The 15,044-nt window shown below is 38.8% G+C and overlaps 1 protein-coding gene across 1 annotated transcript; it reads right to left on the bottom strand.

Annotated features, from left to right (window-relative positions):
* Positions 1–4,176: 4,176 nt before the first annotated feature.
* LOC120148011 lies at positions 4,177–5,097 on the bottom strand. The gene is made up of 2 exons (XM_039161216.1): positions 4,978–5,097; positions 4,177–4,887 (listed from the first exon to the last, which is right to left on the bottom strand). Exons 1-2 carry the CDS (start codon positions 5,095–5,097, stop codon positions 4,177–4,179), a joined length of 831 nt encoding a protein of 276 aa, XP_039017147.1.
* Positions 5,098–15,044: the final 9,947 nt, after the last annotated feature.

The following is a 15,044-nucleotide window of genomic DNA, read 5'->3' as shown; positions in this document are numbered from 1 at the left end:
ATGTAACTGGTGCTTGCCATACGTCAGAATGAACCAATTCTAGAACACTTTTGCCTCTAGAATTTGACGTGTTGAATTTCAACCGGTGCTGCTTACTTGTTATGCAATGCTCACACAAAGGAAGTGTTACCTTTGTTAAGCCTGGAAGTAGCTTTTGCTCCACAAGAACTTTCATTCCTTGTTCTGAAACGTGTCCAAGTTTCTGATGTCATAGCATTGCAGAATCTGAACTACATGAGACAACAGAGACTTCTACTTCTAGCAAAGTCTCTCCCTTCAGCATGTACAAGTTTGCTGCTATCTTTTTGCCTTTCAGCACCACAAGCGCTCTACAGAACACCTTCATGATTCCTTTCCGTGTTTCAATCTTGCTTGTATTATTATCCAATAATCCGTAGGATAATAAATTTTTCTTCAGGCTTTTCACGTGATGCACATCTCGAACAACTTTAATTGTTCCATCATATATCATCAATTTGATGGTTCCCACACCAATGATCTCTAAGGCATGATCATTGCAACTATACACAGATCCTCCTGAGACAGGTTCATAATGATGGAACCATTCTCTTCTTGAGGTCATGTGATATGTTGCTCCCAAATCAATGAGCCATATATCTGCAAATCTTTTTCTGCCTTCCACGGTGGTTGACGTTTCCCAACATAGAGCATCTCCACCATCTGAAGTGTTTGCGGTATTGCCTTGTGGATTGGAGTTTTTATTTAGACTCCAACAATCCTTCTTCAAATGACCTTTCTTTCCACAGTTGTAACACTTTAAATTCTTCTTGCTCCTCGACTTCGATCTACCATATTTGTGACTACTGCTTTGGCCACGTTCTATTGATCTCCCTCTCATCGTTGTCATCGTTGTCAATGCTTCTGTTTGTTGCAGATTTACTTGTCTGTCTTTCTTGTTCTTGCACCGATTTTCTTCTTGTAGAACAACAGCTGCAACGTCATCGAAGACTAGACTGGTGACATTACTTTTGTCAAGTTGATGATGAGTTGATCATACGAATCCGGTAGACTTTGAAGTAGAAGTTCATCACGTTCTTGTTCTCCTATTTTACAGCTTAAGGATGTAAGCTGAGAAAATAAAGTGTTCAGTGTATTTAAGTGCTCTGTCACTGAAGTAGATTCTGGCATACAGAGAGTGTACAATTTTCTCTTAAGGAAAATTTTATTGTGCAGCGATGTGGTCTCGTACAATTTGGTGAGATGATCCCATATCTCCTTAGCTGTCTTCTTCTCCTCGATGCTTGACAATACTTCATCTGCTAATGCTAAATGAAAGTTTGCCATAGCATTCCCGTCCATTTCGATCCATTTATTGTCATCTGTGAAATCCACTGGCCTTTCACTGATAGATGCTAGACAACCGTCTTTCCTCAGGATGACCTTCATCTTCAATTTCCACAATGAGAAATTTCTCCCATTGAATTTTTCAATATCAAATTTCGTTGTCATAGCTTCTTTTACGGATAGCTCCCACTATTTCACTATCGTGAATAGTTCTCTGGAACCTTCAAAAAATGGGTAATAACTTCTTACTTTCACATGTTGGATGATCCACCTTTTGGTGGCAACCACAAAGACAATAAGCAGATATTACACACTCTAATCTGGCTCTGATACCAATTATTGCGGAAGATGGATATCGGATAGAGCAAAATCACAACTGATAATTTGAGAAAATAAAAATGAAGATAAAAGAGACACAAAATTTACGTGGAAAACCCCTAAATAATATAGGGTAAAAACCACGGGCAACGGTAGAAGAATTTTACTATGAGAAAATATGAATTATAACTTCTCTCGATCTACCAAGGAGAAAACAATGATAATTATCTCTTGATAAAAAGGAGAAACAACTCTCAAGAAACTCTCTAAATTCTCTCTAGTATTGGAAGAAAGCTAAAATGCTTAGGGATGGTTTTGAAGCTAAATGAGCTAGGATATTTATAGTTGAAGCCTAAAGACTAATTTGTAAATACTCTAAAATTTAGTGACTAAATTGAATTATCCCATTTTACATTTTCAACAAAAGGGGCCATGCACCTTTCGGTGTATTAATTTAGGCACCTTTCGGTACTAGTCAACAGATCACCCTACTCCCATGATAATACACTATAAGCTTTATGTAACTGGTGGATCACCTATTGATCAGGTGGCTCAATATAGGAGTATTGTTGGTGCTCTCCAATATGTGGTTATTACTCTGTCGGATATTGCCTATGTTGTTAATCGCGTCTATCAATTTATGCAAGCTCCTAGGATATGCATTTTCAGGCGGTTAAGCGGATTCTGGGGTATTTTTTGGGCACCTCGGATTACGATTTACGGTTCTCACCTTCTTCTCGTCTGTCCTTGGTTGGCTTTGCTGATGCAAATTGTGGTGTTGATGTTGATAACAGACAATCCACGTTGGGGTATTGTATTTATTTTGGTGGCAATCTTGTTTCTTGAAGTTCCCATAAACAACAGGTGGTTGTTCATCTACTGCTGAAGCAGAATACCGAAGTATTGCTTCGGCTGCTTCGGAGGTCATATGGATTGCGTCTTTACTCAAAGAGTTGCATTTTTCTTTTCATGGGAAACCTACTTTATGGTGTGACAATACTAGTACTATTGTTGTGTGCTCCAATCCTGTTCTTCATTTGAAATTCATGCATGTTGAATTTGACTTTGTTTTTGTTCGTGAAATGGTTGCGGCTGGCCGGTTGCAGGTTCATGAGGTTCTAGCGTACGAGCAAGTTGTTGATGTTCTTACTAAGCCCTTGTCTTCTCCGATGTTTCTTTGTTATCGGCAAAAGTTATTGGTTTCTCGCATTCATGAGGCAGGGTCAGCCTTGTTGACTAGTTACTCACAGAAAGATACAGCTGAAGAAAGAAGTGAGGATGATGAAGTTGAAGACGTGAATTGCATGGGGAATGTTAGTGTCTTACAAACGTGAATTGCATGGAGAATGTTAGTGTATAGAATGGAGTTGGTTTTCAGATGTATAGTTATGAGTTGGTTAGAGTTTGTTGTGAGTTAGTTGATGTCAATTTGTTAGAATTTGTTAGTCATCTGTTGTTATAAATAGCTAGTTTGCTATCACCCTTGTACACACGATTTTCTCATAATAAGATGAAAAGCTATGTTATTTTCTCTCTTGCTTGTTCTATACTTAGCAGTAGGGTTTTTATCTTAACACAGGAAGTTATTAAATGGAATATGAGAGAATCCCTTAGCAACAAGTTGTGCTTTGACTCGATTAACCACCATCAACAAGTCGTGCTTTACGACCTATGGCTTTTCTTTATGCAAATTATATGTAGTTGAAGTTGCATCAGTCATCTTCTGGACAATTACATAATGAACAGTGGGATGAGTGGCTATTAGTGTGCAGGAGTGGTCTGTAGATGAACTGACAAAAGGGTCATATGCATGGTTACGAGAATCTTATGAATGACAGAAAACATGAAGTAGCCTAAGGTGTAGGGGAGAGCCTAGTATTTCGGTCTTAAATCGTGTTCATCATCATCGTTTTTCATTTCAGTGGCAAGTAATTTGCTTCCTGCATGCCACCTTTCTTGATTATTCAACATGATAGCATTCGCTGATGATCCTGCAATCAATCTTCTTCCACTGCTATCGATTGGTTCTTTAACTCTTTCTTTTCTCTCATCCCTCATTGCTACTTCCTCGGTTCTTGAATTTATGAGACTTGAACACTCTTAGGTGATGGTAAGGCATGTAATCCCACGTTGGGAAGAGAAATGCTTTTCGGTTGGATTTGCTTGACTCGTGTTCATATTTGTGTTAAATATACCGTGAGTGCATTATCGTGGTAGAGAAAATCTGCAAAAAAAAAAAAAAAAAAAATTAATCTAAAAAGAATTCTTCTTCTTTATATTTATAGACAAGATGATTTTTGGAACGGTTTTCTTATAAATATTTTGCTTAAATTACTGTTAATCGCATCTGTAATTTCTGTGCGAAGCGATCTGAATCTTTAAACGAGACTAAAAATAATTTAAAAGGGGACAATTTTATTATGACATTAGGGTGCATCATGCATGGAAGCAACCCAAACACAAGTTACAGACTAGTTTTCAATACCATTCTCTCCACATAGGAGCCCATTTTCTTCCATTAAAGCTCTATACTTATTCGGTACCTTGCTTAATCTATATGTTGACAACCTTATCAGTTTTTGTGGGCTCTTGAGACTGACCATCTTTTTTGGAGTAATACACCAAAGGAAATTGAGGACGGTTTGGGTCGAAATCCTTGACAAAAGATTTATCATTTTCTGCATGCTCTCGAGACTCGCCATCTTTTTTCGAGTAATATACTAGGGGGAATTGAGGACGGTTTGGATCGAAATCCTTAACAAAAGATTTATCATTTTTTGCATGCTCTTGAGACTGGCCGTCTTTTTTCGAGTAATACACTAGGGGGAATTGAGGACGATTTGGGTCGAAATCCTTGACAAAAGATTTATCATTTTCTTCATGCTCTTGAGACTGACCATCTTTTTTCGAGTAATACACCAGGGGAAATTGAGGACGGTTTGGGTCGAAATCCTTGACAAAAGATTTATCATTTTCTGCATGCTCTTTAGACTGACCATCTTTTTTTGAGTAATATACCAGGGGAAATTGAGGACGGTTTGGGTTGAAATCCTTGATAAAAGATTTATCATTTTCTGCTTGCTCTTGAGACTGGCCATCTTTTTTTGAGTAATACACCAGAGGAAATTGAGGACGGTTTGGATCGAAATCCTTGACAAAAGACTCACGTTCTGTTGGTTCAACTGCTTCCACCATGCTCTGCTCCTCCTTTTCATTTGTCCATTGTGTGTCTGGTGCTTTTCTAGCTGCAATAGTCTCAGCAGACTGCAGATATTGAGAAAAACATTTATTAGTCAATGCTAATAATTAACTTGATCAAGCAAGAAATGTTCTTGAAAAATAATTGAAACTTACCAAAAGAACGCAGAATAATGCGAAGAAAGAAAAGAAAGATCTCATGATTGCAGAGAAAGCCAAATAGTCTTCACTATTAGTGATGCCTATCACTTTCGAGGGATATGTTGGCTGCAACATGAGTTGTGCTATATTTATAGGGGGGAAATATCTATAAAATACAATAAAGATGATTATTGAATAACTGTCACCTAACAAAGATTTAATAGTAAAATATACACTTTAACTAGAAAAGCACACACAAATGAGTATATCAAGTAATCTTTGTTAAAGAGAGTGTCGTTTTCTCTAAGATTCAAGAAAATACATCTTGCAATTGGTGAGATAGATTAGGGTTCAAGAAATTTGAATATTTTAGAAAGATTTTATTATTTTAAAGAGATTCTATTAATATACTAATCTAATGAATCAAATGAGGAAATCAAAATAAATCTTATGATAATATATAAAATTCATCGATCATTATTGTGGCTTGATTTTATATTATACATCATAATATTGTTATAATAGATTAATTGAAGAACTTGAAAACAAAACCACGACAAAGAGGTGAGGGGTGTTTGATCCCCCTAGCTCATGTCCACAGCCCATATATATCATTTAAAATTGGTCCTCATAAAAGAGATGTATATAAATCTGCTTCTAATGATTATAATATATCATTCACTTGCCATTTTGGTAAGTCCATCATATTTAAGAAATTATTGAAAAACGTAGTGACAAATTCAAAAATATTTATGAAAATGTGTATATATGTATTAATAACATAAAATTTTCGTATGTGGTGGACATAAATAAAATCCAAGGAAAAGCATAAATGATAAAATAAATAACTAATCGAAGAAAATATAAATTTCATACGTGTCCACCTTAAACTAAGGGTGAATCTGTCACTAAAGGGAAAGTTAGAAGTTTGAATGTCTTTGCAAGTACTTTTACCAATTGTTTGTTTTGATTTCTTTTCTCGGTAAAATATTTATTAATAAATTATAGTCTAAAGTTGTGTGTTTCTTTAAAAACCTTCCTAATTCTAGATAAAGAAAAAAAAATACAACACAATTAGACTACACATATTACAACCATATGCGATTCTGCCCCCAATGAAACGCAATCCTCGACCATAATATTCTCGATACAAATTTTTCACAACTAGACTACGCATATTACAACCATATGTGATTCAACACAACTTTGGATCATCAGATTAGATTTGTATACGTGATTTACGTACGTGGATAGTTTTCTCACGTTGCTTGATTCTGATTAGTGATTTGTCGATGGTCTTTTAATAGCTTGATCTCCTTTTGTGGTTTGCTTACTGATACGATCATATATATTCGTATATATTTTTCGTTCGTGTTTATTTGATTAGGTTTTTTAATATTTTTCTTATATGATCATTGTGTAACCTTAAGTGACTAGCTTCTTGTGTTAATGATTATAATAAAATATCTTATTACGTGTTTACTTTATAATTATAATGGTAAACTTTTATTATAATTTTGAATATATATTATTTTTATAAAAAAACTAATTAATCATTGAGTAATATTGTATATGCAATTTCGATTTATCTTCCCACGTATCTGAGTCCTGCATGCAATCCCCGTACTCCCACTGCACAATCACATGTCTGACATTATGAAACTTAGCATTATTGGTGTTAAAGTAATAAAAAAAGAAGCAACAAAGTTGCCTTGATTTCCTTTATTAGTTAATACTTTCCAAAAATTATTATCAAATTAATTATTTATTAGATAGAATTGGATCTGATCCGCATTACAAAAATTATTAAATTAAGATAGTATTGTAGCTTGATTTTATATTATACATCATAATATTGTTATAATAGATTAATTGAAGAACTTGAAAACAAAACCACAACAGAGAGGTGAGGGGTGTTTGATCCCCTAGCTCATGTCCACAGCCCATATATATCATTTAAAATTGGTCCTCATAAAAAAGATGTATATAAATTAGTTTCTAATATATCATTCACTTGCCATTTTGGTAATGTAAACACCTGTTTTTGTCTGGGGTTCTCGTTCGAGCTTTACTCCAGTTTATATATTATTAATTAGTTATTATTACCATGTGTTGCATGTGTTTATCTATTTAGGTTATTTTTAGTTTATTATCATGTGTGTTTAATTATGTAGGGTGTTTAATATATATATTATGTTTAATGCACTAAATAAATGTTTTATTACAGGCCCAAATTGAAACAAGTTACAACAGGCTGGACTAAACAGCCCAAACAACATTCCATGTACAAAAGAACCCTAAACCCATTAGGGTTTTCCTATCCCAGCTTCCAGCGCCGCAACATGAAGGCCGTTGGATCTGTCATCAGGATCCAACGGCTCACGACGTCCCAAGCATCCCCAGCCATCGTGCGCAGATGCTCTCAGAACTCCAAGACAGTGCGCGAACCAGCCAGCTGCAGTCTCACGTGAAGCCAACCCTGCTGCCATGCCCAGCGCCGCCTTCCACGTCCAGATCGAGCCTCTGTCGACCGTTCGTCTCCACCAGTCAGCTTCCACCGACTGCGCAGACTCACAAAGTCCTCCCTGAAGCCCGTGACCAGCTCGCACCCGTGACCTGCAAGCACACCAAACAAGAGACAGAGCACAAAGACAAAAACAAAACAAAATGCAAGAAAAGAGGGTCTTTTATGAACATTTTATCATAAAAAGAAAGGGGGTCATCGGCAACGGAAAAAAAAAAGGGAATCACCAATCTCTCAGTCATAAGAAAATAACAGAGAATACAACCCCAAAAGAACACAAAAAAAAAAACGAAATACCCAGCAACCAACAACCATAGAACACAAACCCAACGCAAGACACTTACCCTTTCGATCCAGTAACTTTCGTCACTAGAAATCCACACCCCGTCTGCGATAAGGTAAAACCTTTTGCTTCCCGTTCATTTGGAGTCGTGCATGTCAGTTTTAGGTCTCGAGCTTTAGGGATTTGAAGGGTTCGGTGTAGATTTGGTCATATGTTGGCCGGGTAGTTGGATGGTGGCTCTCATCGGAGTCTTTTGGGGAAGGAAAAAGGTCGCGATGGCCGTGGTTTTTGTAGGTCTACTGGAGAGTGAAACAGAGTGGGATTCGAGGGTTTGGTTTGAGTCATGGGTTAGGATCGCGTTTATTTTAGGAAGAGGTCTGCTTCGAGTTATCGTCGGGGCTTGTGTGGCTCCCCATCGGAGCCGTTGAACGACGGAGGCTGCGGTGGCCTTCTGTCTCGTTTAGGGTTGAGAGACGGGAGAGCAGAGAGGATATGGGAGAGGCAGAAAACGGCTGAGGTGAGAATGAGAGGCTTAGAGGAAATGGTTTAGGGTTAGGAATGTTACCCTAAAATCCCATATATCAGAATACCCAAACGGCGTCGTTTAGATACCCCCAAAACGGCAACGTTCTGATAGCCTGAGGGAATCCGTGTTTTGGGATGGGTGGTGTAATCACGTGTGAGGCCCAGTATGTTCAGTCTGTTTCATTTTAGTCCCTTAACCGAGCTTTACCGTTTTCTGATTTTGCATTGTAATTTTCTGCGTGATTTATTTTAGTCCAATTTCAGTTTTGAGCTATTTTCGTGTTGTTTTCAATTTAGATGTGTGATTTAGGAAACTTCCATTTTAATCCTATGAAGTATTTTGGTTGTATTATGCTTGCAGTACCCAGAAATGAAAATGTTATGAAAAAGCTTATTGTTATCTTTTTTTTCATGTTTTAGTCCTTTTAATATTTTATGCATGTTTGTTAAGATAATTTAGATTTATTTTAAATATATGCATGTGTATATTATTTCGAGCATGTTGTCCATACGCACTTAGGTGTATTTCTTTTAAAGCATGCTAGCCTCGTTTACTTTAATCGCATGTTCAATTAATCTTTGCATTAACATCACTTTGTATGATTTGCATGATATCCTCATATGCATAACTTGACATTATTGCATAATCGGAATTAAGGGTAATGCCCCTTTTAATCTAAAATTATCAAAATGGCTTTCCTTAACTTACATGAAAGTTGTTTTGACGATTTTAAATTAAAATGGTATCCCGTCAGTAACGCCTAATTAAATTTGGATATATCATTGTAAAATTTGGGAGCGAAGAAAAGGAAATATTCGACTATTTAAACTTTTCGAGAAAAGGTCGTTAGAACTGAACTAAAGATCTGGTCTCGATATTTTTAAATAATCGAATATTCTTTATCTTTCTAATGACTTGGTAATTTTAAATTAAATCTATTTTGTTGCTTTGAATGTTGCAAATTTTCATATTTGTCGTTTAAAGGGATCATTAATCAAATCAAATTTGAACTTGTGAAATTCGTTGCAAAGAAATTAATTAATCGACTAGGTACCGATTTAGGGCGTTGTGGGGGTGCTAATCCTTCCCCACGCGTAACCGACTCCCGAACTTGGATTTTGGTAACGTAGACCGTAAATTTGTCGTTTTGATTAATTTTTATTTAAAATGACAATGTTTTTGGGTGCCCAATCACACCCTAATCAAAGATTGGTGGCGACTCCTCGAACCTTATATTTTTATCGTAAAGGAATTTCCAATTTTTTCGAAACGAGAGGTTTTCTAAAATCGCACTGTTTTTAATTAAAAATTCAATTGAAAAGAGAATAATTAAAAATGACGCGGTTTCCAAAATCACCCCGCGGTTTAAAAATCGTTTCGACAGCTTGGCGACTCCGCTGGGGACTTTTTTTTAGAGAGTCAGGCCTATAGTCGATTAATTAATTGTCTTTGCAAACGAAAGTTGTAAGTTCACTTTAATTTGATTTTTGATCCCTGATTTGTTTTAAATTGTTGTTTGCATTTTAATTTGCGTTTTAATTAACAAATAAATAGTTGTACTAATGTGTGATCTACATGTTTTCAGTTTTCTGACTTTCACTTTAGTCTATTGTTTCTCTTGGATCGAGGCAAAGGATTATGAGTTTCCCCACTGTTGCTGTAAACCTTTAATATTTAGAGCATTCTAACTGTGCTCTGTCCCGTTAGGTAGGGGTGAAAGCTACGCTTACGTGAGAAAAATTACTTTTCTCCGCATGGGCTTTAGCTAGTAACCTCTGGGGTACATGCCTTATGTTTACGAGTGAAACATTGAGTTTCCTCGCATGGACATAGGGAAATGTATCCTCTCGAAATTGAACTTGATCCATTTTAAGCCTATAATGGGCGAGGATCGAGGGTCTGGCAAGCCCAAGGGGGCACCAGCAAAGGACAATTCGAGGACCCTTTTAGAAATACTGAAACTCTGCCCATCTTATGTTGAATCTCTGTCCGCAGACACAAAGGGGAAACTCATTCTAACTTTTCCCTCGAATTTATTTTTTTTTGGCAAAAGTATGCGAACTAGAGATCATGTGGTTAGGTTTATTTTTCAAACATGCATGTGAATTAGATACCATGCAGTTAGGATTTTTTACGAGTAACAAAACATGTGGGTAAATATCATGTTGGGTAGGATCTACTAAAGCATGATTCGGTAGATGCCATGTTGGGTAGATACCATGTGAATTAGGTTTAGAATGTATATATTTTCTATCTTCATGTTTTTGACTATTCATTGTATATACTAACACAGTTTTTATTTTGTTTGTGTTTTGTTTTATTTATTACCGCTGCATTGCATCATCATTCATGAAAAAGGTGTTGATTCACAAGGTGGTCATAAAAGTAGAAGGCGGTCATAAAATGGACAAGAGCTTTCATAACAAGGAAGTGGATAACGCAGAAGTGAGGTCGTGGTCCGAGGAAACTCAGAGGAAGAAAGGCGACAGTTTGACTGAAGATTACATATCAGTACTACTAGAGGTTGCTCCGGTCAGTCTAAAGCAAAACGATTTGCAAGAGTTACGCGAAATTTGGGAAAGTTGGAATTCTAATGTGAAATACTCTTTCTGGCAAAAGTATGGTGACATCGCCCTTCTGTTGTACGTGAAAGTAAACGAACCCCTAATCAAAGCTCTCGTCCAGTTTTGGAATCCCGCATATAGCTGCTTCACTTTCAACAAGGAAGACATGACTCCCACGTTAGAAGAATACACCTCCTTGTTTCATTTCGAGACGATACACTTGGACCGTGTCTACTCAAAGCCTCAAGGACACAATCCTTTAAGAGCAAGCTCGCAAGGATTACTGGGATGGGAGAGAAGTGGGTTGCTGATCGAATCCAAAAGAAGGGAGAGTCCGATTGCTTCCCTTGGTCATGCCTCAAAGAGCTTATCGTCAAGCATAGCGATATCGAGAAGAGCATGGAGATGTTCGCCTTGGGAATTTATGGTTTGATGATTTTCCCGAAAGTTCTTTATCACGTGGAAGCCGCAGTGGTCGATTTATTCGAGCGTTTGGAAAGGAAGGTAAACCCTGTTCCTGCGGTTTTGGCTGAAACATTCAGAGCACTTAGCAGTTGCAGAAAAGCTGAGAGTAGCCGCTTCACCGGGTGTGTCCAGCTGCTTACTGTTTGGATACGCAGTCACTTCTGGAAAATTGACCGAGAGTATGGTCGACGGTTTTCTACGGCCTATTCACCCTTAAAAGATTTCCTCACCAAAGAGTGGCCAGAGCATCTCACCAGGAAAGATTGGGTTTCACTCTTCAGAAATTTACAGGAACATGATATAGTGTGGCGTGTCCCCTGGTTAGCTTTTGTGGATGTGTTGTACAAATGCGGGGATTCCGATTGGGTAACCCTATTAGGGTTATGGAGTAGAGTAGGTTATGCGCCACTGATGGTACTAAGGCAATTTGGGGCACGCCAATTCGTCCCAGCTACATCCGGTCTGAAGGCATCTGAATTTGTGTACTGTGGAGATCATTACAAGAAGACTGCTCGTGCAATGTCAGAGGCATGGAAGTCAACCTTTAGAACTGATTTCATAGCAGCTGAGGTCATGCTGACACCAGATTACGTGGCATGGAGGGCGGTGCGAAAGAATGATATCCTTCCGTTGGCGGATCGTGACCAAACAATTCCTTTGGAAGTACAGTTTAAATACGTACCGTCTAAGTTGGAGATACTGAAGAGTGAATTCGAAGCAGAAATCGCCAGGAAGGAAGCAGAGTGTGAGGCCCTTAGACAAAAGAATTTCATGTTGGACATCGATAGGGGATTCTATAATACACAGTTTGAGCTTATGCGCAAGAGAAAGGATGAAGTGGAGGCCAATCTCACTAGTTTACAGAGCGATTACCAAAAGATGAGTCGAGCACGGGCAATCGCTGGCCTCGGGAGAACTTCAGAGCAGTGGCGGTTAGAGCTCCGGGCTGAGAGGGATCGTCGAGTTAGAGACGTCAGAGCCGAGAGAGAGCACCGAGTCAGAGAAGTAGAGACAGAGAAGAAGAAAAGAAATCAAGAACTTGAGTCCGAGAGAAGGTCCTGGGTTAGGGTACTGAAGAGCGAAAGGACAGAGGCTAAAGAGTTAAGACAAAGGTACACCTTGAGCAAGAAGCGAGAAGAAGAATTGCATGCTAATATTGAAGAACTCAGAATGAAGGCAAATAACATGCAACTTGACCTTGAGGTTAGAAAGCAAAGAATCGACGAGCTCGAAACTGAGAAGAGGCAAAGCAAAGAAGAGCTAAAATTAGAAAGGCAACATCGGGAAAATGTTCTCCAGGGCAAACAGGATGAAGTATTCCTCTGGATACGGAGGTGCGGAGCAAAGAACGAACGGATAGAGGTACTCAATCAAGAGATGCATGAAATGGAATCAAGGCATGAGGAAGAGTTAGCTCGAGCCAAGGCAAAGAATGAAGAGTATAGTGCCTACGTTATGCAGCTTGAAAGTTCCTTATCTGCAGAAAACAGTCAGCGTTGCCCAGTGGATCAAAGGGTTAGCCTCGAGGAGAACGCTGCTTTGCAAAAGAAGATTCATGATTTAGAGGCTGCCTTACGAAGCTGCCAGACACAAATCGCTGGTCTCGAGCGCACCGTCCAAGGCACCAGACTGCAATGGCAAAACTCAAACGATCACTTTAGAGACTGGAAGACAAACGTGAATCACGTGATCCGAGAGACCATGAATCAGTTAAGCGGCGTTGCGAGGCAGTTGGGAGAGATGGACCTCCAAGCAAAAGTCATCCAGAGCTATGCCAATCCAGCATCAGGCGTAGGAAAGAGGGTCGATTGGCTTGTCAATCAGATAGTAGAGCTGAACATGAGAGCTAGGCCATTTCTGTAATAGACCTTTCTTGTAAAAATGATGCTTTTGTCCTAAATGAAAGTTGTTCTAAGACTGATCGCGTCTTATGAATCAATGCCTTTCTGCATGCAATTTAAGTTTTGTGTTGCATTTTTTATCACACTTTACATAATTTGCATCCATCCTCAAAAACATTAAAATTAACAATAAGGGATACATTACAGAATACTGGGAAATTTCAAGCATCACTATAACACAAGGAAGGCCATGGATGATAAGATTGCTCAAATAGAAAGAACTCAATTACAGTTGCAAGATGATCTGAGGAAAATGCAAGAAGATATGCTTAAGGCTCAAGAGGATATGTTGTCTAAGTTGGCAAATATGCTGGGAGGGAGAAATCCAGAGCACGGAAAGGCCCATGAGCAAACAAGTGAAGAACCACTTTACCCCCCAGGGTTTACCCCAGTACAGTCTCCGAATATCCAAGGAACATCTGTCCATACCAAAGTACACATAAATCCTGACGGCATTACAGTGAATCCGCAACCTGGATCTTGTTCGCATCCCGAAGAAAACCCATATCACCAGGTCCCGGACCTTGATGAAGAAGCAAAGAAGAGCGAAAAACAAGTTGTTGCAGGAGAAATATAAGCAGCTAGCAAATGAAGTACAAGCTATGAAAGAAGATACCAGCTTGTATGGTCTCGACGCTAAGGAACTGAGTTTAGTTCCTGATCTGGTCCTACCTCCCAAGTTCAAAACCCCTGACTTCGAGAAATACGACGGTACCCAATGCCCTTCTGCCCATATCACAATGTTCTGCAGGAAAATGACTGGTTACGTAGGGGACGACCAGCTGTTGATCCACTGTTTCCAGGAAAGCTTAGTAGGCTCAGCATTGCGATGGTATAATCAACTAAGGAGAGTTGATGTCAGGACATGGAAAGACCTGGCCAAATCTTTTCTCGACCAGTATAAGCATGTGAAGGACGTCAGGCCTAACAGAATGGTGCTGCAAGCAATGGAGAAGAAGCATAGTGAAAGTTTCAGACAATATGCTCAGAGGTGGAGAGAGGTAGCAGTACAAGTCCACCCACCGTTGGTAGAGGAAGAAACGAACCTACTTTTTGTTAATACCTTGAAGGCTCCATTTTTCTCACATTTTGTTGGTAATCCTTCTCGAAGTTTTGCTGATATAGTTACGGCGGGAGAAATGATTGAAATGGCGATCAAAAGCGGGAAGCTTGAGGGATGAGATTCCAGCAAGAAACAACCGATGAGGAAGAAGGAAACGAAGTCAACAAAATAAGGCAGTATGATTCCCATAATATCACAGTGTCCCGACCCAGGGAACGGTAGCATCACCCCAAATTGACAATAGGCAAGGGGCAAGAGATCCAAGGAGAGAGAGGCCTCAATTTGATCCGATTCCATGACTTATAAGGAGTATTCCACGAATTATATGATCGATGTAGTCTCACCTTATCATGTGGACCCTATACAACCCCCGTATCCCAAGTGGTATGATGCTAGTGCTAAGTGCGAATACCATGCAGGGGTTTCCGGACATTCTATTGAAAATTGTCCCGCTTTCAAAAAGGTCGTCCAAGCTCTGAGAAGAAGAAACGTCATCAATTTTGGTGACAGTGAACAGCCAAACATAGCCCAGAATCCATTGCCAAACCAGCAGGAGCCGGGATTAATGCAGTCGCTGAAGAGAAAGGAAGAACGACTGTAAAAAATGTTAGGGAGGTGATGTCACCCATGTCTTGGGTGTGGTGCCAAATGGTCAAGGTAGGACTATTAAAGACTAATCTGCCATGTGAACATTTCAACAATGAAGAGATGTGCCACTACCATAACTGCACAAAACACAGTATACAACAGTGTTCT

This window comes from Hibiscus syriacus, unplaced genomic scaffold (genome assembly GCF_006381635.1).
Source record: "Hibiscus syriacus cultivar Baekdansim isolate YM2019G1 unplaced genomic scaffold, ASM638163v2 tig00002655_pilon, whole genome shotgun sequence".
NCBI classification, from domain to species: domain Eukaryota; kingdom Viridiplantae; phylum Streptophyta; class Magnoliopsida; order Malvales; family Malvaceae; genus Hibiscus; species Hibiscus syriacus.
Note: the sequence above shows the minus strand (reverse complement) of the source record. Positions and strands in the feature narration are given on the sequence as shown.